Below are 27,036 nucleotides of genomic sequence, written 5' to 3'. Positions count from 1 at the left end.
GAGATCTCTTCATCATATTTATTTTTTATTTTGAGAACACTGTTCAGATCACTCTTAAGATGTTTATTAGTTTTATGAGGTCTCAAATGACAATTTTTGACCTTAATTCTTGTGCAAATAAATTCCTAGTCAAAAAGTCTTCTTCTATACCTGTATTATATATGATGATGCCTATTCTTCTAGCACTTTCAGTGTTTCAAATTTTGTATTGAATCCTTGATCTTTTAGGAGTTAGTTTTGTGCAGAAGAATAGACAAGTGTCAAATTTCATTATTCTCCATTTTGATACCTAGTTTTCACAGGACTACTTTCTTCATTATATGTGAAGAAAAGATGGCATCCTATGGCATCTTTATCAAATATTAAATGGCTAAAGTTATATCCACTCATGTACAGTTTTTCAATTATATTTCAAAAATATTCATGTATTTTTTGGTGCCAGGATCTTGTTGCTTTTACTATTATGATTCTATTTCTAATACTTTTCATCTTATCCCATGAGATTTCATTGAAGTAATCTTTACTCTCCCTCTTTCTACCAGTATTCTACTCTGAATATTCAATCTTTAAAATAGAGGCCTTATCCTTAGCTCTATTTCTTTCTTTTCAAGTCCTTGCCAGAATGACCCCCTTATAGTTTATTTCAAGACAGTTTTGATTATTTTCGAGATTACATATTAATTTTCCTAATCTTCTAATGTCTTTGTTATGTGAAGTTTCAAGCAGACAGAAAGGAAAAGATTGAAGTGTGTAGTCTAATTCTCCTCTCTACATCTTCATCAGCTGAGAGAGGTAAATGGTTCCCATGTGACTCTTGATATGAGGACACTATTCTGATTCTTTAAAGCTTATCATTCATAATGTAGTCACTATCAGAATATTCACATCTTCAGATGGTGGATAGTGAGAGACCAAAGATAGGATTTCCTCCATGTTAACTATTCAAAACCAATGTTTTGGGAATGTGTATGACTTTTTGTCAGCTACTCAGCAAACGATTTCCTAGCATAAGTGAATTACTTAAAAGGTGCTTCAATAAAATTTGCCAATCATAAAAGTTCTGTCTTTTATACACTCTAGCACCAGTTAAAAACCATATAAAACTAAAGCAGGAAGAAGGGATGACTGATACAAGTTGCGGGTCACTGACAGTTTTATTTTCTTGCTTATGTTTTGTCCTGATCACCAGGCAAAGTCTTTTGTAAGTGACAGAAAATGGTTAGTTTATGACTCTTATGCTCATGTTATAGCAGGATATCCTGTTTCCTTAGAACATTATCTGCATCTGTTGTTGTTATAATTTGTTTGCATAGCATTTAAAATTTTTTTTTATTTACCCCATTTTTCAATTTATGCCATTAGGACTCATACTTTTAGAGATTACAAATCTAACATCAAAGCACTTTCGATTCATATATTTAAATAGTGATGAATTTTTGAGATTCTTGCTTAGCTTGGTTCCATGTGTAGCTCAGAAACCAAGATACATTGTGGTGGTCCGTTTACTATAATCACATATCTTAATCATTACAATCTTTGCTCAAAAAATATACATAGACACCATGCTATATTCTGCTCTTATTAAAATGACAGTATCTTAAAACAACAGCAGCGATAATAACAACAACAATTGATATTCTGTCTTCACATTTGCAGAATCTACAATCTAGGAAAAGGCAGCTATTGTAAATACTAATCGTATTTTAAATACTTCTATCTTCAATATATAGCCTTAGTTTGTCAAGTCAATATTAGACAGAAAATAAGAGAATGATTAATATGATCATGTGATAAGAGATTTGTCTGTACAATGTGTACAACTGAACCTCAATGTGCTCATGATCAAGTTATTAAAAATTAACTAAACTCATAGAAATATTGAAAAATAGAAATTGTGTGAATTTTAATTAGACCCCAGTGTTTTAACATGATGTTTTTAAAAGTTGGAAAATGTTTTTATTATAACATAAAATATGAAACTAACAATTTAGAAGGTGTATGTCATTTAGTTGTATAAACAATTTCTCTTTAAACAATGGACTCATACAGTTATTAATTATAAGTATTATTGTGAGAAAATTAGCTTCTATTTTCTGTATATAATTGCTAATGCCTCAGTAATCTAATTAAGAGACACACAGCAGAGGTGCCTATCATATAGAGAAACAAAAAGGCTTCCAGACGTCAGTTACACTTGACTGCAAATGGGAGTTTGTGATTTAGCAAGGGAGAGTGGCAGAGCTGTATCTCATGGTAAAGTCTAATACTTAATTGATTGCTTAACATTCAAAATTGGCCATGTAGACGCAGCAGCTCCTTCAATCGACAGTTCATTTCTCTTTGGAAATAAGCAATCCTATTTCTGTAATTCACTCCCCAACATAAGCAATTTCAGAAAAAAAAAAAAAAGAAAAGCAGGGCAGAACTCAGTATGAGACTGGTATCTGAAAAGGTTTGTTACACACAACTGTTACTGGTGATTTGGAAAGTGATATTTTTTTTTTTCTTTATAGCAATGCTTCTGAGAAGCTAGGATTTATACTAACTTAAGTGAACTATGTGGTCTCATGGAAAAAAAATAAACATGCTCACTAATTTTTAGTACCAAAAATGAGTGTTGCAGAGAATAAAAACAAATACAAATTTAATTTCCGGTAAAAGTATACCAGAGAAAATATAGTGAAATTAGTTGTGTGCCTTTCTTTAAAATTGTAACTAATTTTAGGTGTCTTGCATCCTGCATGACATATGGATATATTCATAACAAAAATTCATAAACATAAGCATGTTAAATAGTATTGGAATAAGTGTTCTTTGAAAACAGATTTATATTACAATAGTAGAATCCCATAAAAAGATAATTTTATCATTTAATTAATAGAAATTAGAAAAAGGTTTTTAAATAATTGGAATAGTCAAAAATCCAACATTAAATTAATTAAATTAAAAATATTCTTGTTTTTCTTTCTCTCCAATGTCTGCATTGCTTAGTTAATTCCATTGCCTGACTTGATATTTTCTTCACATTCTGCAGCACAGACTTTGAAGATATACTTAATATTTTGTTTTCCCACCTGTGGCTCATGCATATTTTATGCATATAAAAATATATTACATACATAAAAGTTTAATCTACTTTAGAAATTATGACTAATAGTGTTAGAAGAAATCGAGCCATAACCACCTTGGTAACAATCTCCTGAGACTATTCTAATTTGCTTAGATAACATTACTTCCACCATGGTTATAAACATCAAACTCATCTTTTGAAAATACAGAGATTCACATATATTGATGTACTTCAGTGCATGGAGGTAGTTTATCTTTAGCAAGCAGGAAATTAGGAAAAACACTACTATTATTACTACTTCTAAGTTACTATTATTATTTACAGAAATATAATGCAGCATTTTCTTATTTTATTTGTGATTTCCTCATCGCAAGATAGATTAAAGCAAGACAGCGAAGCTGGTAGTAATTTTGATCAGTATTATAGCTGCAAATTCTTGCCTAGTACCTCCTGGTGTTTAGAAAGTAGCAATGAATACTTCAAAACACGACCAATTTCATGTAAACTGTTTTACAAATAAACATTCAGCTTCCTGCCCATCTAGAGTTTTTGAAGAAACTATTCTGTAGGGTATCCTTTTAATATTTTTGTGGGGTGGGCTATATTGTAATTACAACATTTCATCTTCCATCCCAAATCTTCCTATTTACTCGTCCTTGTTCCTTTTCAAAATCATGGAGTCGTTTTTGTACATTTTGATGCACATTTTTCATAAATGTTTGGTAAGGAAACAGGTAGAGCAATATGGCACATGGAGTAGACAAGACCTCTAATTCTCATTAGATAGGTTTGGTGAGGAATTTGTAGGGAAGAATAGTGAAGGGGGCTTATGTAATTATAATACAGGCTCTAAAAATAATAACAACAAATAAAAAGTAGAGACATTATGAAATAATGGCTTAAAACTATGTATCAAATTTGCAAGTGTTTGTGAAGTAAGCAGAATGTGTCTTGTATTTATGCTTCAGGGTTATAAATTATGCTGCTAAATATTCATTTATTTAGGCAGCATAACAAGGCAGAAAATGTCAATACAATTTCATTCATACAAGATAATAATGATGCTGTTCCCATTAACAAAAAGATGTGACTCCCTGTCCATTATGGAGTTAAGTAAAACAAATTTTCTTCTATATTCATCGATGTTCTGAGAACGCTCCATTTCATCAACTTATAATTGGTCATTATACAAACAAACATTTCCTCAAATGACTTATATTAAAGGAGTTCCTGAGATGGTCAAAGCAGCAACATAAATCATGATGCAATTTATTGCACAAGCAAATTTGTAACCTATTAACTTAATTGACCTAAACACTGGTATAGTCAAATATGTTAACTTCAATTCATTTAGGAAAAAACAATCTTTGCTGTTATAATCTCATATTAACACAGTTGTGCATGTAAACACCCTCATAACATACAGTATCAGCATAAGCATAGAATCGACATGAAGTTTTATTTATAAATCAGAATTATAGCTCAAAATTTAAATGTAGTTGAATATTATATATAATGTACATCTGTGTATATATAAAACTTTATATAAATACATTTATTCAGGTAAAATATGTACACTGAATATTTATTCAGTAAAATATGTACACTGAATTATGGACTTATATATTTCTGGGAATTTATGAGGTATATAATATCCATTTAATTAAAATACACTGCGTATATGATATATAGCTTAATTTTAATTATGTCCCTATCAACATTGTTCAGTTGTTTTTGAAAGATTACAATGGCAAACTATATCATATTGTCTTTTCAATCATATCTCTGTGAATAAATACATTAAAATTAAAGACATTCTACAATCAACGAAAATATATGAAATGATCAATTGTTTCTCAGTAACTTTAGGAAACAAATTCTTTTAATATTACTTGCTTCTTCATTTAAAGATGAAAAACTCTTACATTTTATTATACTGAGTTCTAATCTTTGAGTGTACTTCTTTTTTTTACTTATGTTCATTTCTATTTCAAACAGTAGTAATAAATTTTCAAGATGTGGTTTATGTTTATACATGAAACACAAAGATTTCTCCCAGAATTATTGGATATCACATTTGAATTGTAATTTTAATATATGAATATTGAATTTACTCAGTAAGATTTGCCTTAATAATTAGATTTTAATACTTTCTTATTGATTTTAACAGCTGAAGATGCTTGTGGGGGAACAATGAGAGGATCCAGTGGCATCATATCCAGTCCGGGTTTTCCTAATGAATACCATAACAATGCAGACTGCACATGGACCATTGTAGCAGAACCAGGGGACACAATTTCACTGATATTTACTGATTTCCAAATGGAAGAAAAATATGATTACCTAGAAATAGAAGGTTCTGAGCCACCTACAATATGGTAAGTGGATAACATACACTTATAATAATGCCAGTTTTTGAAGCAAAGCAGGGAACACAAAGCTGTAGGTGGAGCTATAAGATAATGGATGTTGAAGGAATCATAAATCTTTTTGCAAACCTAAAAAGAAGCATTGTCAGACCTGGGAGACACTTTCATGGATTGAGGTATTGGACAGACAATAGAATTTGACTCATTCTACTTCACATTAGTACTTACGTCACAGGATCAATAAGGATAATCAATTTTTATGACAAGGAAATAAAATCTGTGCCTCTTGTCACCTATAGTGCTCTTCTTAATCATGATATTCCAAACTTAGCCATTCCTTTGAATTGAATTAGAAGTCCCTGAATAACTTGTCTTAGTTTACACTTATAGACCATTTACTTAGCCTGTTAAAACTAAAGATAAATTTTGTTTGAAGAAGAGATTTTTCTTTACAGACTCAAGATGTGGTCTAATAAACATTGTGTTTTAAAAAATGCCCCTTTCAAATAAAATAATTTAAAGTCATTGCTTATATTGTTTTGAATTTGAACATACTCTTGAGAATATTTTTTAACTCTGAGAATAGTAAGGAATCAATCAATGGTGAAGTGAAGACATAGGCAAACAGTAGAGTTGAAAGGACTTCTGAAGTCATAAAAAGCTTGTTTCAGAGCATAGGAATATCAGCAACAGTTGAATCCAAAGGTCTGAAATGTCAAACAGCTGTTATTATGAAGTGTAAAATTTGATTTTTAAGTATGGCATAAGAAGCTATAAGAATATCACTTAAGAGTTGGTTGTAGGAATCTAACACGAAAGTACAGTTGATAGTATTATGATGCTATCAAGAAACAGGAGTAAAAGATATTAGCAGATATTTTAGAATAAAAATGATTCCATAACTGATTAGGAATGGCAAGGAAAATAGTCTTGAAATAGAAACTTGTGTTATTTATTGACTTTAGCGAATGGAGATGATAATGATCTACTATACTATGGGCACTGTTGGAGGAAAGTCAAGTCAACTTTGGGATTGAGACTCCATGGATAATGAGATTTGCATTACAAGTTTGAAGTTACTTTGAGAAGCCCCCTGACATTTAACTGTATGAATCAGAAATTTCAAAAAGATATGCGATGGTGATATTTACTTCATTTCATCAGCATTGAAAGAATAAAAGTCAATGACTAGCTAGACAGAAACAATCGGATATGAATAGAAGGAGGGCTAGAGTGAACCTGGATATCTACAATACTGCCTGAGGTTGAGAGGACAACCTTATAAAAAAGACTAAGCAAGTGCATTCAAGGAGGTAGGATAGGAAGACGTATTGAAGAATGAGACATAAAACAAAGAAGGCATAAGGAGTGTTCCCATTGTGGTCTGAAGATGTACAAAGATTAGACAGGTGCTTTGAAAAGTCACAGTTAGATGAGTTTGGAATGAGTCTCCATCAGAAATGCTGCCATTTAATAGAGAACAAAAGTAGTTCATCTACTCAGACCGACGTTTTATATCTCTACATTTGGGACCTTGATAGACACAATTTATCCCCTTCCATAATAATTTTGTATGAAAGTACAATGAAACATGGCAAATCCTGCTTTAAATAGAGGATTTAAAGAAAATTATTTTAGAAGTTACTATTCTAAAATGGTTCATATTTAATTCATGTAAAGCTAGATAATGATATAATAGATTTTCTAATAATTTTAGTAATTATTATACAGAAATTATCCTACTGATCCTTGCACAGCATTCATGTGCTTAATATAATGAAAAAAAATAGAAATATTCCCATAGTAATTACCCTTTTGTTTCCACTGAACTCTATAACCTAAATAAAATCCTTATATTCTCTGAACTATCACATTCCTACTTACCTTCAACACTTCTGTGTACTACCTTCACATTTTTTAATACTGATTTGTATGTTTTAACAATACAAGTAATAAGATGATAATAGTTTTTTTTAATTAACTTGGTCAGAATCACAAGGTTCTCTTCTATTTTCTGCTTCAAATATCATCAAGGTACATTATTTCCCTTTGCTTAGGAAGTGACACATATTTAATCTCTCTAATGGTATTATAGTACATACAGACAAGTTCAGACTTCTACTATATAGTGGCTCTGACTCAAAAATTAGGTAACTTGACATGCTTTGAAAATTATAAAAATATCCAACTGTTATGTTTCTAATAATGAAAATTTAAACAAATCGTACTATCAATGAGTTATTTTACTTAGACAATTAAATATCATCAATAACAATCCTTTTAAATGTTATTACTTACTAAATCAATATATAAACTTACATGTACACAATTAATACTGTTAAACTAAATGCTAGACCTTTAACCCCATTAAATAAATATTTTCTTACTTTTATAAATATATGACCATGAGGAAGACATTTTATTCTAAGTTGAAAGGTTGTGAAGATTCTTCTATTATAGCCATGTATTGGTTTCATAACATTCTCAACTCATTAAAGAGGCCAAGGAGAGAAAGGGTAAATATTGAAACACTGATATTCTGACTGAATTACGTAGAATTTCTTTGACTTCAGATCTCTCATTCAGAGACCCAGAACTCTCCATTCCCACATATGCTTTAAAATTTCATTCTGAAGTATGGGTAGCACGTTGAGGCAACCCATCATTCCACCATAAATGGTATTAGCAGTCTTTGGGTTGTTTCCAGGTTCAATATACTAAGTCATTAGGCTCCAAATTATTTCAAAACTCAAGTATCCATCCTTACCTGATTTAATAGGAGAGTCATAGACTCATATGTTATAATTGGGTATAGCACTAATTATTTATGTCTTTTATATCAGTAACATTCTGAGATTCTCTTAATTCTACCATGTGTCACATTGTCTGTTTAGACAGGTACAGCAGGAACAAAGTATTGATGACTTCCTTGTTTACAAAGTATAAACCATAAATTGGTTTATACTGGATTTCTAAATGAGGGCTGAGTGTCATGCTTGCTCAATCAGCATGAGCTGCTAATATTTTTGTTGATCCTGACCATTCTAAACAGTTTGATATAAAATCTCAAAGTCATTTTGTTTTATATTTTCTTGATAGCTATGGATGTTAAACATTTCTTTAAGTGTCAGTCAGCCACAAGTTTCCTCTGTTGATAATTGTCTATTTAGACTGTACCCCACTTGTATTTTTTTCTATTTTCCTGAGTTCTTTATATATTTTGGATGTTAGCCCTTCATTGCATTTGGAGTTACTAAAAATCTTTTCTCATTGTGTAGGCTGCAACTTTGTACAAAGAATGAAGCTTCTTAGTTTCAGGATGTCTAATATGTTGTAGATCTTACTGCCTATGCTAGCATTGTCCTATTCAATAAATCTGTGCAAATGAGTTGGGTCTATGTAGCAATATTTGGTTGGTTGGTTGGTTGGTTTTTGTTTTGTTTGTTTACATGTTTGTTTGTTTTTGTTGCTGCTGCTATCTTAGCTCCACCTAGAGTTGAGTTTTATGTAACCTCTTAAAAATTAATCTCGTAAGATTCTTTTACATTTGTTTGCCCACTGACCTTTGTTTTGTTTTATTTTGTTTCTTTGTTTGTTTGAGGATGGCGTTCTCTTATTAATGCATATTTCTGTTCTCCTTTTCAAATATCAGACTTCTATGGGTGTGAATTTTTATTTGCTATTGGAGTGTGATTATGTTGATCAGGAGGTCTCCTTTTGCACCAATAGTATGCTGTTTTATTACTGTAGCTTTGTAGTAAAATTTGAATCGATGGACAGTGATACATCAAAGCAGTTTTATTATTATTCAGAATTAATATTTTTTTACCCTGTGGTGTGTGTGTATTTGTGTGTGTATGTGTGTATATGTGTGTGTATGTATATATGTATTTCCTTGTGAAGCTGAGGACTGTTCTTTCAAGATCTCTGAAGAATTGTGTTAGAATTTTAATGGGGATTGTATTGAATATGTAGATTGCTTTTTACTGTGTTAATCCTACTGATCCATGAGAATGGGAGATAGTTCTATCTTCTATCTCCTTCAGTAGCTTAAAGTTTTTATCATACAAGTCTTTCATTGCTTGTGCAGAGATATTCCAAGAAAATTCATATTATTGAGGCCATTTAAAAGCCAGTTTTTTCTGATTTCTGTCTTAGAACATTTGTTGTTTCTATACAAGTGGACTACTGATTTTTGCAAGTTAAATTTGTGTACATCTACTTTGCTGAAAGGGTTTATTAACTGAAAGTATTTCCTTATGAAATTTTTTGGTCACTTATGTATATTATCATATCATCTGTAAAAATTGGTAGTATTATCATTTTTATGCTGCTAATTTTATTCATGCTTGGAAATGGGATATTTCTGATTCTTCTAGTGCTTTCAGTTTCTTTCTTTGATGTTTTATACATTATAATGTATAGATATTTAAGCTCATAAAAAGCTTTATTCCTAGATATTTTTCTCTTAAAAGTACAATTAACAGAATTTCTAAAACATATGAATATATAACGGCTATCTAAAGAAAATCAGAAAACATTAAAGGAGAAAGATAGGGCCCCAATTGACCATCTCTTGTCACCAAATGAAGCTTCTAGTGCTGGGATTGAGTTACATCTATTTAAGTTGTTAGCCAATGAGATTCCACAGAATCCAAATTTACTGAGGCTATTGCCAGGACAGGTTGTTTTCCACAATACTATAGCAACACCCTATTGCTAAAGACAACACAATCACAATTCATTGAACATGCTAATTTCTATCAGGTATCTACATAGAGACGCTTAACCTTTATTTTCCACCATTTATGATTTTTGAGCTTTCATTAAAAGGCTAACATAATGTAGTAGATAAAATTCAGCATTTCTAAAAAACAATGTTGAGAAACCTAGATATCTACATATGGAGTGATAAGATTAAAACACATCTCTCTAATATTATACCAATCCACATCAAACTACGTCAAATGCCTTAAGAAAAAGCTTGAAGGTCTGAAAGTATTAGAGGAATGCTTTGTGACGGAATTAATGATATAGGTATGCGTAAAAACAAAATAAAACAAACACAGACTAAAACAACAACAAACCAGAAAAAAAAAAAAAAAAAAAAAAACAAAAAGAAAACCACCTTTCAGGGATATGAGAGAGAAAAGAGTAGAAAAGTAACCAGAATGCATTTTATGCATGTGTGTGAATTTTCAAAGAACATGGTAGTTTATTAAATGTATTTTAAAAAGTAAAATATATTTGAAGAAGTAAAGAAAAATGGCTACATATGAATATGTATATGAAGAAACATATGAATAGCAATGAGAAAAATTAAAATAAATGTATATCTAGAATCTACTTCAAGTCTGTAAGAAGGACTAGCAAACAAACAAACAAAACAAAAAAATTATAGCAAATGTTAATGAATAAATGTTCATTTCTCTCACCTATATGTCCCATAATATATATATGTAAATACCCTGTATAATAAAACATTTTCATATAAATAATAGGATAGTTTATATAGTAAATATGGTTATATATGTAATCTAATTAATTGAAAATATCTATTGAAACTTTTCACTTTGTATAATGAATATAATCCAATACAATAAAAATAGTAAAAGTGTGGAAAAGGCTCCGATGTGTGAGTGAGAAGAGCAGGAATGTTGTGATGTGCTGGAAGTCTGTTGAACTTAAATTATGGATTCTGAGATTGTCTTCAAGTAAGGAAGGATACCTAACAGATCTCAGTTATTTCAAGGTGAAATTGGTAGCAGAGAAACATACATTACAACACATGGGGCTTTTCTGTGCTAGGGTGCACAGGTAGCTGAAGCACAGACATGTGTAGAAAATTATTGAAAGAAACAAGAAATGGTGATGCCTAGGATACGACTCATTGCCAACTTTAGTTATGGCAAGATGTTACGCCTTTCATTGTTTTGGAATCATAGTGACATTGTGAAATCTGACATTTAGACAAGAGTATGTTTTCTATCTGCTTTACAGAATATAAACTATAGAAAAAAAGTCTATTGCCGACATTCATGATATAGGTTAAAGCCAATAATATCTATTAACAAGGCTATCAAATGGATATGAAAACATCATTGGAATTTCTAGTAAAAGCATTTTTGGCTTTAATAATGGTGTCAATTCAATACACACTAATGATGGGAAGAGTAATGAGAGGACAATTTGGTCGAATGAATTTTGAGATAGCTGCCATATAAGTAGGTAGCGTTTACATGCAGGGGTAGGACATGTTTTAAATCAGCATAAAATTTGCAAGCTGAAGATCAGAATCTAACTATTCAAAAGAAGTTACTCTTCCCTTTAAAAGTAGAATAGAGTACTAAATTAAGAAAAGAAAAAAAAAAAACACTAGCGCATTTCATCACCAAAAATTCTGAAAATTGAAATGGTAAGTAAAGGATATTTAACATTATACAAATGAGAAGAAAATAACATAATAAAGTGTTCATGATGTCAGGTGAAGAAACCATCAAGCTACTGTTCAGTTGTATCAAAGGATATTTTTTTTGTTTGAGACTAGGGTGGCCTTCAACTCACAAAATACCATATGCCTCTAATGGATCATCAAATGTGGATGATTAGCTAACAAAATAAGCTTTCAAACTTCCCACTGCTTTAGGAATACAGTGTCATAGGATGTGGTAATTTTAATGAATCAATTTTATGGGTGAATTTAACAAGAGTTATAGGAAGACAAATGAAGGGAAGTTCTGATGGACAGTTCACATAAAATAACCTATCAGGAAATTTTGTAAGAAAGATATACAAAGAACTTGGAATGGGTTAGTCTGATCTGAAAAAAATATTTTTAAACTATTTATGCATTTTTATTTTAAATATAAAAGAATTGCCTGCATGAATGTATGCATATGTGTCATGTGCTTACTTAATCCCTGGGGAAGTCAGAAAAGATCACCAAATGCCAAAAACAAAAAGAAAAACAAACAAACAAAAAAACCCTGGACATATGGAGTTTTCTAAGTGGCCATGTGAATGATGGATCTTTACAAAAGCAACTCTTAAGAGCTCATCCATTTTCCAGCCCCCCAAAATATTTTTATTAAAATTAAGGCTATGTATTTATATCATAAAGTGAATGGCCCATCAGAAAGTAAACAAGAAAAATAATAGGATGATCTAGGGCAATCATTTTAACAAGGTAAAAAAAATAGTAGTGATAGCAAGTTGAATCTCTATTTTAAAGATGTATTTTTTAAATGAAGTAGAATATCAAAGTAACAGGAAAATTAGGTGTAAAAGAAAGTGAAGACTGGTAGATCATTTGGCTGAAAATCAGAACTCACAGGGAAGGATTCTATAATAGTGATACTTTTAGAGTTGATGACCGTAGACATGCTATTAATGAGTGAAAGGTAGAAAAAACTCTGAACACACTGAGATCAGAAGAAAAAAGGTTGAGTCCAGTTAAGATGTTGAGTGAATACTAATTTGATTGAGATTTTTATAAGCATATGCCTCAGTTTTATGAATGTGTGACTGAATTATGATAAGGAGTTTAAAACTGGAACAGTTCATAAGCTGATAAAACTTAAATACTGTCTGGCACTGAAGAATGACTGTAATTATCAAGATCAGACAACAGTGGAAAAAGAGCATCCAGATTTTACTAGGGAAAAGGGTATAATATTGTTATTTATATCAAGAATGCAGCAATTTATGTAACATATTTTGATTAACATGAATTATTTCACATATTTATATTTTTGTTAAAGTGACTTGACATTCAGCTATATGCTGATAAATTTACACTTGCAGATTTCCAATGTTGGAGATTTCCAATCTCCAGACATTGCTTCTATTTGTACATCAAATCCATTTTTTCTCACCTACTCAGGTTCATGCTTCTGATTTTTTTAAGATTCTCTATGCATCATGTTTTGCTGTATGAACAATCAGTCTTCAAACAGAAACAACTGGGTGTACTCCCATTATTTCAGTTTAAATGTATTTTTCAAAATGAACAATGTTTCAGTTCCTAATTTAATACTTATCTGAATTTGATTTATCTGCCATATTTGATCCTATCAGCCCTGTGTCACAGGAGTCTTTTACTCATTATTTTCTGACTGTATCTTTTCTAATTTTTGTAGTTATTATTTTTGCTCTCACATTTTCTGAACACATTGAGGTCTCTGCTTTTTTCTTCCTCCCTTGTCCTGTATTTTTTCACTATTCTTCATTTGTATTTTTATTTGGAAATGTTTTTAAATATCTTCATTATTCTACAGTTTTTCAGTTTTGTTAATAATTATTTGCTCTCTTGTTCTTTTTGTGCATATCTTTTAATGTAACTAACACAATTTTAAAACTTTAACCTATACATATTTCTTAGAACCACATACATTTACATCTTACATCGGTTAGATTTCATTGTGAAATTAATAAGTGGTTTTGTTGTTTCAAGAAATAGAAATATTGACAGTCTGATTTTTTTCTGATTTTTATTGGTTATATTTGATTGAAGCACAATTCACTAGTCCTGAAGAGATAAGCAGAAAAAAATTTACAAATGCATGGAATCACACAGTGCTTTGGCACAAGAAAAATTTTGAGAAGGATTGTATAAGTATTTTATCCATGACCCCAGTATCAAATTCTCTGTGGCCTTAATTAGCCAATATACATTTATCAAATCTATGTATAATTATTACTAAGGGATTCTCATGTACAAAAACCAAAACATTTTGCACATCAATTCTCCACCTGCTTAAAACACTCATGAATGTTCTCGGGAGCCTCTACAATCTGAAACTCTAATCTTTATTAACCTCATTTACTCCTTCCATCTTAGCATTTTCCCCAAATATAATAATGAAGCACAGTACTTGAATTATTCAAATTCCTCCAATGGTGGTTGACCTTTAGTTAAGACAGAAGCAACTATGACCATTTTGGTAAGAAGAAATGATAAAAACCTGGTGAGTGTGAATTTATATTTTCATGACTGGAAATATTGTCACAACCTTTCTGGCAGGTTCTGGTTTCACTATAAAGAAAAGGACAAAAGGTACACTGTTAAAAATGAGAGATGATAAGATTCTGTTAAGAGTCCAGGCTTTACTCAAGAAAAGGACAACTGAAGATTTGGAGGAAACCTCTACAATGCTCTGAATCCATACTGAGTTTAGGAACAGAGCAATTTCAGAAGCAGCATTTTGGGAGTTTGATGACTTGTACGCCACAACTTAGTTGTAAAGGCAAAGGTTTTATCTGGCTGTGTGATATGATAGTGAAGAATGAAACTGAAGTTATTTATGGAACATAGCTAGAATATGAAAAGAAGGGACTTCAAATGGAGTGTGTCAGTTCTAAATATGCTGATGTTTGACTATATAGTTTATCTGTCTATATAAGTTAAAATAACATTCTTGAGTCCTGAAATTTCATTTTAAAAAAGTAAGCTATACAAAAATAGTAAAATTCTCTAAAATATAAGGAAATTAAGATTTAATAATAGGTATGTTGTTTTATATTTCTCAAACAACTATAAAGTGTGGTAAATTCTTTTATTTTAATGGAACAGTTTTTTGAAAAATTTAACTCCATTTGATTCATACCAAACTTATTCTTTATTTACTTACCTGTTTAGAAATCTATAATATCTCTCTTTCATTCTCTCACTCTCTCTCTTCCTCCTCCTTCTCCTCTTTCCTCCTCCCTCTTCCCTTCCTCTTCCTCCTCTTCATCATCATCATCATCTTCTTCTTCTTCTTCCTCTTCTTCTTCTCTCTCTTCCTCTCTTTCTTTCTTTCTTTCTTTTTTTTTTTTTTACCATTTTTATAAGTATAGCTTGTGCCAATATGGATTTTTTTATATTCTAAATAATGTTTTCTGTTTGTCAAAATCTCTTTTAGATAATATTTTAACTTTCAAGGTATTTAAATTAATAAACTCAATGGTAATTAGCACATTCTGTTTTATTAATCATTTTATTTGTTTATATTTCAAATGATATTTCCCTTCCTAGTTACTCCTCCACAACCCTCCATCCCATCCCATAACCCCTCCCCATCACCTTTACCTCTATGAGGGTGCTCCTCCACCCACTCACCCATTCTGCCTCACTGCTCTAGCATCCCATCATGCTGGGGCATCAAGCCTCCACAGGACCAAAGTCCTCCCCTTTCATTGATGACTTTAGTCCATTTTTATACATCTGTATATACCCACTTATTTCATTAAAAAAGTATTCCTCCTGCCCTAGCATCCTTCAATTATTGATCACACCTCAGGTAAGTGTGATAATTAATGAGATATACTCTTTTGAGGGGAATTAACCCAAACACATAATATGAATATAATAATAGTATGTAATTTAAAAGATTATACTTATTTGAGAATTGTGAAATTATTTCTTACAATCAGAGTCATATGTTCAGTAATTCTATAGTCTTTCTCACAGGTGTATTCTAATGCAACCAACAAATATCAGAAACCGCATAGAAACTGGGTCCTGCATATAGTAGTGATTTATGCTGTCCCACTATACACACAGACCAACAACCAAAGTCAGATTTTAATATTTGAAAAGTAAACATGTCTTTCTGTACATGCCATGGCTTCTTCTGTTTCCTGTAATTATTCTATCAGTTAAAGAATAACTGCTATTCATATAGTCTCTGAGATATATTATAAGTAACACAGTAAGCCTCTGAGTGGTATGGTCAGTTTACATGTGAGTGATCTAACATTTATATAAGTTAACTCAAAACCACTTAATTGTTCCCTATGTAAATATCTTGAGCACCTGTCAGTTTGGGAATATGCATGGTGGAAAAGCCTTGAAAATGAGTCCTATGGATACCATGGTTAGTCATATATGAAAGACATAATAAACATTGATTAGGAATTATGAGCAATTGGAAATATTTATAAAAATAATTTGGTACAATCCAATAACATTTAACCAAAACTTTTCAATGATTGTTTCTCTTGAATTTTCTTTTTCTTAATTTATTTTTTATTGGATATTTTATTTACATTTCAGATGCCATCTCTTTTCCCCATTTCCCCTCGCTAGAAAACCCCTATTCCATACTCCCTTCTCCTTTTTGCTTTTATACATTTTTTTTTAATGTTAACCAAAGGCTTTATAAGTTTCGTAATGCTCAATGTCAATGAGAAGTGTAACCTATTACCCAACCTAGATATATCAACTAGCTTTGACTGGCTGAGACATGTGAACATCTGCCTCCATGTCTGGCCCCCTCTCTCTTTCTCTCTCATCACCTAGCTTCTCCTCTCCTTCTCCTTCTCCTTCTCCTCTCCTTACTCCTTCTCTTCCTCTCCATACTCCTCCCACCTTGCTATTATCCTTTGTAATGCTGGGTTTGTGGAAAGATATTGTATACATTTGGTTTTGTCGTGGAATATCTTAGTTTCTCTATCTATGGCAATTGAGAGTTTTGCTGGGTATAGTAGCCTGGGCTGGCATTGTGTTCTCTTAGGGTCTGTATGATATCTGTCCAGCATCTTCTAGCTTTTATAGTATCTGGTGCGAGGTCTGGTGTAATTCTGATAGGTCAAACTTTATATGTTACTTGGCCTTTCTTCCTTACTGCATTTAATATTCTTTCTTTGTTTTGTGTACTTGGTGTTTTGATTATTATGTGACAGGAGGTATTTCTTTCCTGGTCTAGTCTATTTGGCATTTTATAGGCTCCTTGTATGTTTATGGGCATCTCGTTCTTTAGATTAGGGAAGTTTTTTTCTATAATTTTGTTGAAGATGTTTTTTGGCCCTTTAAGTTGGGAATCTTCACTCTCATCTATACCTATTATCCTTAGGTTTGGTCTCCTCATTGTGTCCTGGATTTCTTAGATATTTTGTGTTAAGAACTTTTTGCATTTTGCATTTTCTTTGACAGTTGTGTTGATATTTTCGATGGTATCTTCTGAACCCGAGATTCTCTCTTCTATCTCTTGTATTCTGTTGGTAATGCTTGTGTCTATGCATCCTGATTTCTTTTCTAGGTTTTATATTTCCAGGGTAGTCTCCCTTTGTGATTTCTTGATTGTTTCTACTTCCATTTTTATGTCCTGGATGGTTTTGTTCAATTCCTTCACCTGTTTGGTTGTGTTCTCTTTTAATCCTTTACGGGATTTTTGTGTTTCCACTTTAAGGGCTTCTACCTGTCTACCTGTGTTCTCCTCAAATTCTTTGAGAGTGTTATTTATGTCCTTCTTAAAGTCCTCTATCATCATCATTACAAGTGATTTTAAATCTGAATCTTGCTTTCCTAGTACTATGGGGAATTAAGGATTTTCTTGTGTGGGAGAATTATGTTCTAATGATGCCAAGTACCCTGGGTTGCTGATGCTTATATTATTGCGCTTGCCTTTTGCCATCTGTATCTCCTTACTGCTACCTGCACTGTCTCTGACTGGAGCCTTTCTTTCCTATTATCTTGGCTGTATCAGAACTTTGTGGGGTGGGTGTAACTACTGGGGCAAGAGCTGGGGCCCAAAATCTGCTCAGTGCTCAGGTGCAGACAGGATACTGCCCAGGTTAGAGCTCTGGGAGCCCCGCTTCCTCTGGGTTCTTAGAGATTGGGGGCAGAGCTGCCACCCAGGATCTGCTCAGTGCTCAGTGCTCTGACCCAGACAGGAACCAGTGCTCTGGGCCGGGAGTGACTTCCTGGGTCCCTGAGGGTCCCAGTTACTCCCTGTTTGGGGCAGGCCTTGCTGTTGGCTTACTTAAGATATTGCCCAGGTTAGAGTTCCTGAGAGCCCCACTTCCTCTGGGTTCTGTGTGATTGGGGGCAGAGCTCTCTTGAACTTTCAATGTATTCTGTTCACACTGAGTATATGACAGGTAACTAAAAATTATGGAAGGCAAGTATTCACAAGAGAATAGTACTATAATTAAATTTTAAGGGTAATTTGGGAATCCAAGAACCATAACTATTCAACAAAATATGTTGCATATCAGTGTATATTTCAAAAAATAGAAAGTTGCTAAAATATCAGAATAGTGACACATGTCCAAAGTTCAATTTTCAGTTTTAAAATAGTCTGCCTACAAAAGGAAATATTTCCTCATATACATCATTTCAACCATCTTGGATATTCCAGAAATTATCAAAATAAGTATATTGGTAGCCATGTCTTCTTAGTCTTTCCTGATGGAAGAGACCTAACTAGATTTCCTGCAAGCAGAAGTGTGCTTGTGAAGGTTAACTGTGAGCACTACTTTCAGGAACATTTGCAGGTAGATGGAATTGTTAGGCACATTCTACTTAGCTGTTACTCTCTAAAAAGGATAAGAAAATGATGCAGTGCTTTTAGCTAACTTGTGATATTTTCAAATTAGCTTTCCCGAAAGAGGAAAAATGGACTTTATAATGAAGATTTCCACCTCGTCTAACGCTAACATGAGTGTTCAAAGCATAAATACAAGTGAAGCCATTAAATCCCTCGGAGTTATCTGAAAGCAAAGTGACTAAGTATAAGAAAGTTATGATACTATTTAAGTTTTATGCTCATGTATTTTAATGAAAAGTAGGCTGAGCTTTCATGATTAAGGCTTGGAATAGAATTTTTAGTGCATAGAACATGTTTCATGCATTATAAGGTAAGCTGAATTTATTTACTGTGAAGAATCTAGAAATGTGGTAGATTGGTTCTAGAAGAAACTACATTATTTTACCTTTAGTTTGTATTAATAGGACAAATTTTTGCATCTTTCATAGTCATCAAGAACTCTTATGCAGATGACTAATAGTACATTCCTAGTGGGTTACAATCTTATAAGATTTATGTAAATGCTATTCTTGAGTAATGTATAGAACACAGACTGTATCTTTAATGAAAAATCCTACATGAACACTGAATGCAGAATTCAGCCCTACATTTGTCAGGTCTTCAAATTGACAGTGCATGTTTAAATAAAAATTTCCCAACCTATTATAATTGTTTTGGTGACTTCACAGTCTCTATTTTTGGTTGGTATTTTAATAGCAGTATCTGTCTATAAATCTCAACCCAGTATCCCAGAAAGAAAAATTTAGATTTGTGATGGAAATAGAAATTTCTGCTTATTTCAACAATAAAACTGACAGTCTAGTAATATCTGTCACTGTTTCTTTCAGTTAATGAGAAAATAATCAGTGCAGTTTTACCTCTCTCTCTCTCTGTCTCTCTGTCTCTCTCTCTCTCTGTGTGTGTGTGTGTGTGTGTGTGTGTGTGTGTGTGTGAGAGAGAGAGAGAGAGAGAGAGAGAGAGAGAGAGAGAGAGAGATGTGGTAGGAGAAACACATGTCTGTAGAAACTAAATTTTGACACTAGTCATCTTTATTATTAGCTCTATGTACTGTTAAGGAACAGGGTGGCGAGGGGAGGGAACATGATCTGGTATTGGGTGAGAGAAAAAGACTGAAGACCTGAGGGCCAGCAGAAAGAATGGAAACAGGCAATCTCAGGAGGCAGGAGGCTTGGGGGGACCCTCCAGAATGCGCCAGAGACCTGGGAGGTGAAAGACTCTCAAGACTCAAAGGAAGGAACTTTAGATGAAATGCCAGACAGCAGGAAGAGTGAAGTTATAAAGCCAACCTTCAACAGGAAGACAAGGGATCAAGTGAGGAAGTGATTTGCCATCCTACAGTCAAACTTCTGACCCATAATTGTTCTTGTAAGAAAGAACTGCAGGGATGTAAATGGAGGGGATCCTGAGGAAAAGAAGATTCATCTACAGACCCAAAGTGGGATCCAGCTCAAGGGGAGGTCCCAATACCTGACACTATTACTGAGGCTATGGAACACTCACAAAATGGGACCTATCATGACTGCTAGGCTATAACAAAGAAGTAATTTCAGGTAGGAATCTAAATCTTAGGCTAGAACAAGAAAGTAGGCTACAGACATGAAAATGACTTTGGGTTAGGAATAAGTAGGCTCAGATATTTTGTTCATCCTGATAAGTCCTTAGAAACTGTGATTATGAGAGTGTTCATGGGACTTTGTTTATTGCCTTGCTTATTCTTTGACTCTTTGTGTTTATTGTCTTGCTTGTTCCTTGACTATTTGCATGTATTGTATTGCTAGTTCCTCACCCAGAAGTGACCTTAATACTTGCATGTAATTAAAATGTCATAAAAGCAAAAGGGAGGAGGGATGGGATAGGGGTTTTCTAAAGAGGGGAAATGGGGGAAAGGGGTGGCATTTAAAATGTAAATAAATAAAATATTCAGTTTAAAAAAATAGAGAGAGAAAGAGAAAGGAGGAGAAGGAGAAGCAAGATGGTTGCAGACATTTGCTTCTAGCAGGTTCTGGTAGTTATTCATATCAAAGGGTTACATAATTAGGAAAACAGTTCTAATTGTGTAGGATCTTGTATATTGAATATTTGCTGATGTATAAATCTATTTGGTGAAATAAAAAGATTAAATTCTAGAGCAACTTCTCTATTTCATGCTTGGGGTTCACAATGAAGCTATTAGCATTTATTTCTTCCTACTGTGGTTTCAACCTGCTGCCATGATGGACTCTCATTTCTCTGGAACCATAAGACCAAATCAATCCTTCCTTCTATAACTGCCCAGGTCATATTTTTGTCACAGAAACAGAAATATAATAAATGTAATAAGTAGTTTTAAAATAAAAAACAAAAATAAAAGACCCAACAAGCAGGTGAAAGAGTCAGATGCACATATTTGCACCCAACCAAGGAACAGAAGCTGCTGACCCCTGTGGTTAAATTTGGAAAAAGCTGGAAGAAGCTAAGGAGGAGAGCAATCATGTAGGAGGACCAGCAGTCTCAATTTACCTGGACCCTGAGATCTCTCAAACACTGGACCACCAACCAGACAGCATATACCAGCTGATATGAGGCCCCCAACACATATACAGCAGAGCACTGCCAGGTCTGGGTTTAATCAGAGAAGATGTACCTAACCCTCAAGATACTGGAGGACCCAGGAAGTTTAGAGGTGGAGTTGGGGGGATTGGGGTGTGGACATACTCCTTGAGACAGAGGCGGGAAAGAGGTATAAGATATGAAAAAGTAGGAAGGTGGACCGGGAGGGGAATAAAATTAAGAGTTTAAAATAAATAAATAAATAAATACATAAATACATAAATACATAAATACATAAATACATAAATACATAAATTATAAAAGAAATTTTATCAGGATAACCTTTAAAAAAGAAACAAAATATCGAAACAAAGAACATCAAAAACAAATAAACAACCAACCATGGTCCTCACTGAACCTGAAGTTTCCTGATTCTGCTACACTGGATGGCCTTTGTGTATACAAAATTCACCTGTATTTATTAACAATCTATCTCAGTGCTGATATTGAAGATGCACATCTTTGTGCCTAGCTTTTAGGTCACATCAGCATTCAATTCAGATTCTCAGGGTTGTGCAACATACTTTATTTACCAAGACATCTCACCTCTATCTTATCCCTCTTTTACTGTTTATACTTTTTTTTCATTTATTAATCATTTTATTTGTTTACATTTTAAATGTTATCCCCCTTCCAGGTCTGCCCTCCATGAAACTCCCACCCTATTCTCCTCCCCTTTGCCTCTAAGAGGGTGCTCCTCCCACCCACCCATCCACTACTGCCTCCTCTCATCCATCCCCTTTCTATAAGGGATGACATCAAACCTCCACAGAACCAAATGGCTGCCTTCCCGTTGATGGCAGATGAGACAGTACTCTGCTACATATGTAGCAGGAGCCATAAACCAGACCATGTATACTCTTTCATTGGTAGTTTAGTTCCTGGGAGCTCTGAGGTGTCTGCTTAATTGATACTGTTGTTCTTCATATAGGGTTGTAATCCCCTTCAACTCATTCCGTCCTTTCCCAAACTTTTCCATTGGGGTCCTAGGGATCAGTCCTATGGTTGGCTGTGAGATTCCACATTTTTCTCAGTCATGTGCTGGCAGAGCATCTCAGAGGACAACCAGAGCAGGCTTCAGTCTGAAAGCACATCTTTGCATCAACAATAGCGTCAAGGGTTTGGTGTCTGAGGATTGAATGGATCACAGGGTGGAGCAGCCTCTAGATGGCCTTTCTTTTAGTCTCTGCTCCATTTTTGGCCTTGCATTTCCTTTAGACAGGGAGAATTCTGGCTTAAAAATTTGTAGATGAGTGGGTAACCTAAACCCTCCACTCTGGGCCATGTCTGTCTACTGGTTGTGGTCGCTTCAGGTTCTCCCTCCCGGCTGTTGAATATTTCAGCTGTCATCCCCACTGGATCCTAGGAGTCTCTCTAGCCATGGTGTATGGGACTTTCTAGTTCCCAACTCCCACTGCTACTTATTTTTATTCATTTTCCTGGCCCTCTGGACTTCTCTCCTGTCTCTTCTCATACCTGGTCTTGTCCTTTTTTTTTTTTCCTATCCCTTCCACCAGCCACCCAGGTCCCGCCCTCCCTCCCTCCAACTGCCTCCCATGATTGTTTTATTCCCCCTTCTAGTCGGTTTGAAGCATCCACAGTTTGGCATTCCTTCTAGTTAAGCTTAATATGGTCTTTGAGTTGTATCATGTATAGTCTGAGCTTTGGGGCTAATATCCACTTATCATGCTGCGTAAGTCTTTTTGGGTCTAATTTACCTCAGGATGATATTTTCTAGTTCCATCTGTTTGCCTAAAAAAATTCATGAAGTTGCTATTTTTAATAGCTGAATAGTATTTCATTTGGTAAATATACTGCATTTTCTGTATTCATTTTTCTTTTGAGGGACATCTGGGTTATTTCCAGCTTCTGGCTATTATAAGTAAAGCTGCTATGAATATAGTGAAGTATGTGCCTTTGTTATATATTGGAGCATCATTTTGGTATATGCTCAGCAGTGGTATAACTGGGTAGAGTTATTTCTAATTTTCTGTGGAACCTCTTTGATTTCCAAAGTGGTTGTAACAGCTTGCAGTCCTACCAGGAATGGAGGATTCCTCTTTCTCCACATTCTTGCCATCATCTTCTGTTGCTTGAGTTTTTAAAAGCCTTGAGCAAAATACAAACCCCTCATATTGAAAGTATTGGAAATATTAGGAATTCAAAGCACATACCAAAACCTAATAAAAGCAATATACAGCAAACCAACAATCAACATCAAATGAAATAGAGAAACTTGAAGCAATCCCACTAAAATCAAGGACAAGAAAAGGACATCCACCCTCTCCTTACTTTTTCAACATAGTACTTGAAATTCTAGCTAGAGCAATTAGACAACAAAAGGAGTCAAAGGACTACAAATCAGAAAGAAAGAAGTCAAGATGTCACTATTTGCAGCTGATATAATAGTATACATAAGTGACTCAAAAATTCTAGCAGAGAACTTCTATACCTAATAAATAACTTCAGCAAATCGGTTGGATATAAAATTAACTGAAACAAATCAGTAGCCTTTCTCTACACAAAGGATAAATTGGCTGAGAAAGGAAACAATACCCTTCACAATAGTCACAAATAATATTAAGTATCTTGATGTAACTCTTCCTAAGTAAGTGAAATAGCTATATGGCAAGAACTTCAAGCCTCTATAGAAATAAATAGAAAACCTCAGAAGATGGAAAGATCTCCCATGCTCATGGGAATTAACATATTAAAATGATCTTTACTTTCTTTTCCCAAGACACTGTCTCTGTAATTAGCACTTTTAATATTCCACAATGGAATCACTTTCTAAGTGTAATTAATAATTGTGTTATTTTCATCCTAGTCTTTCCATGACAATGACATTACTCTATATTTTACTTTTGTGCCTAAAAAATTGGTTCTCCAGTATCTTCAAACTTCTCTGGTATGAGAGTAGCCAAAATAACCCCCTTCCTTATAAACATTTAATTGCTATTATATAATTATTTGTCTATTTTTCAGGAAATCTATTTATTGCCTTCAACTATCATATACAAACCAATTCATGATTAATTTTTAACTTTTATACTTTATCACCTATCCTCTCCCTCTAAAGCTGAAGTACATAATTAGGAACTATTCTCCCATTAATACTGAATTATCTTTTCCTACAATTGTACTCACATGTATAGGCTATATTTTTGTTTTAATCACTTTATTTTAACATTTTTATTATAATGCTTTCTTATTTCCTTTCCTGCTTTCAAATCTTCTCATATAAACTTTCCTGATATCTTTAAAATTCATTGCCACTTTTTATTGTTATTATATGCATTTTAAATGTATTATGTATACACACATAATTATGTATATATGATTATATAAATTTCTATAATCTTATAGGTTCTATAAATTTTTACAATTAAAATATTTCTAAATACAACCTGCTCAGTTTGTATAATGTTCTCATATGTTTGATTTCAGGACAGACCATTTGGTATTATATAACCAATTGGTGTGTTCACCCCTGGGGGAGACTATTGCCTCCTCTTTCAACATTTCTTAGTTGCCTGTGCTTCTTTGTGTAGGTTGGAGTGCCCATATTTTTTCTCCCTCCACATTAGCATGCCTATTGTCTTTGTTTAACTAATTTTAAAACCATTTTTAATTTTATTTTTTGAAATCATAATTAGATCATTTTAACCTTTCCCTTTCTCCCTCCAAATATTCTTATGTACTTTCTTTCCCCTTTGCTGTCTTTAAGCTCATGTCCTTCCTTTTTTAAAATTGTATTTATAATGGTAAATATTACATGGATATATATGTTTTCTGAACTGGTACCCTAAATCCAGTTTGTCTGATCTTCCCTTGGGAAGACTATTTCTCTGATTTCAATATATCTCAGCATTCATGAGCTATCCCCCCTTCTATTCAAGAATGCCTATGGATACTATACCATTTTCAATGATGTTAAACATAGTATCATTTATCAGGTGAACCATAAATAAATTATTTTTAATCTTCAGTTGATCACTTGATATCAGTAATGTTTGAAATGAGTAGCAACAGACATAGGGAACTTAGTCTTTCAATAATTGTATTTGCCCTTTCTGATACAACTGATGCTTGTGTCATGTGGATAACTGTAAACTAGGTAAGCTTTCAGAGGTGGTTTTCTGTAAAAGTGAACTCTTCTATGAATCTTAGTAAGAATAAAAGGAGTAACTGAAATAGTTAAAAACATCTGTCATTTTATACCTTTGCATTGTGAAATTTTGCTATATTCTGTGTATACACATGCTACCCATTTAGGAAATGTTTGGCACCATCTTAACCAGATTGGTTTATCTTAAGTTTACATAACTTCTTTGTTGTTTGTTTGTTTGTTTAAATTAGTATAAGGTAGGTGATTGTCAAGGTAAAATTATAAAATTATAACAATAATTTATAAATAATTATTATTTATATAATAATTATTATATATGTTATATATAATAATTATATAATATAATATATTATATATATTATATATAAAATATATAGTAAGGATTTGAAAAGACAATTTTAGCATGCTTTTAAAAGTATCTAAACATAGAAATAAACAATATATAAGTATCCCTTAGATATAATTCTGAATCACTAGATGATTATTTTCATATGTATGCAAACATAATCTGTAAAAAAAATAGATTTACATTATTAGAATAAATCTTTGTATTGAGGCACACATTTATAAGTGCTTTCTTTCCACATAAGTGTGGCTTAAGAAATAATTGGGTAATATTTGTTGGAAGTTTCAGTAAAAAAATCCATGGTCCCAGAACAGAGTAAATAAAGATATATGGAGGATCACATAGGTAGTAAACATATGGCTTTAGCTTTCTTAGCTCAGTTGTCTACCAAATGTTCTAACTATAGCATGCAAAATTATGTAACATATTCTATTTGGTAAGATTCTGATTGGAGCATGCAAAAATTTACATTCTAATTTTCTAGTTATCTAGGTTTCTGCAAATGACATACTATTAAAAACCTGGTGGAAAGGTCTGCCTTAAGGTTATACATCCCATAGCTCTTGATAATATTCAGTTTCCAAATTGAAATAACTTAATTACAATCTCCAAGGATCCATTTTCAGAGTAGGTGCAGCTGTTGCATTTTCGTTTTTAGAAAGACAATTATAATTACAGGCAACTTGCTTAAGAAGATGGAATTAATAATGCATTGCAATTTCAGAAAGAGAATCAGTGAGAAAAAAAAATGTTAGTTCATGTATGAAAAAGGTCCAAACAATGACAGACGAAATGACTGACTCTCTCTCTCTCTCTCTCTCTCTCTCTCTCTCTCTCTCTCTCTCTCTCTCTCTCTCTCTCTGTGTGTGTGTGTGTGTGTGTGTGTACACCTGGGTCTCTTTCTGTACATACATGTGAGCTTTAAGTTATATTTTGAAAAATGCACAAAAATATCTATAAGTAATTTCTTAAAGAATGAGTCATGCTTTTACATGTATCTGTATCTTCTACATATCAGGCACTGTCAAAAGTAGTCACAATATTTAGCAAGATGACAAAAAAAAAAAAGGAAGACATGTAGAAACACTTCCAAGAGAGGAGAATAGGAAGTTAACAAAACCTTCTTCTGCAAAAATTTAATAGTTCCCTTTTGCATGGTCTTAATCTTATTGTTTCTTTAGATTTATTTTTAATGTTTGGGTAATTTGACACATGTATGTGTG

The 27,036-nt window shown here is 33.0% G+C and overlaps 1 protein-coding gene across 1 annotated transcript in view; it reads left to right on the top strand.

Moving 5' to 3' along the window:
- Window positions 1-27,036, top strand: part of Csmd3 (CUB and Sushi multiple domains 3) — a 942,208-nt gene that overhangs the window by 169,848 nt on the left and 745,324 nt on the right. The window contains 1 exon segment of the mRNA XM_076912208.1: window positions 5,241-5,448. Coding sequence (XP_076768323.1) covers window positions 5,241-5,448 — 208 coding nt within the window.

This window comes from Arvicanthis niloticus, chromosome 13, assembly GCF_011762505.2.
Source record: "Arvicanthis niloticus isolate mArvNil1 chromosome 13, mArvNil1.pat.X, whole genome shotgun sequence".
In the NCBI taxonomy this organism is placed as follows: Eukaryota; Metazoa; Chordata; class Mammalia; order Rodentia; family Muridae; genus Arvicanthis; species Arvicanthis niloticus.
The sequence above is the reverse complement of the archived record's forward strand: the minus strand, read 5'-3'. Positions and strand labels throughout refer to the sequence as shown.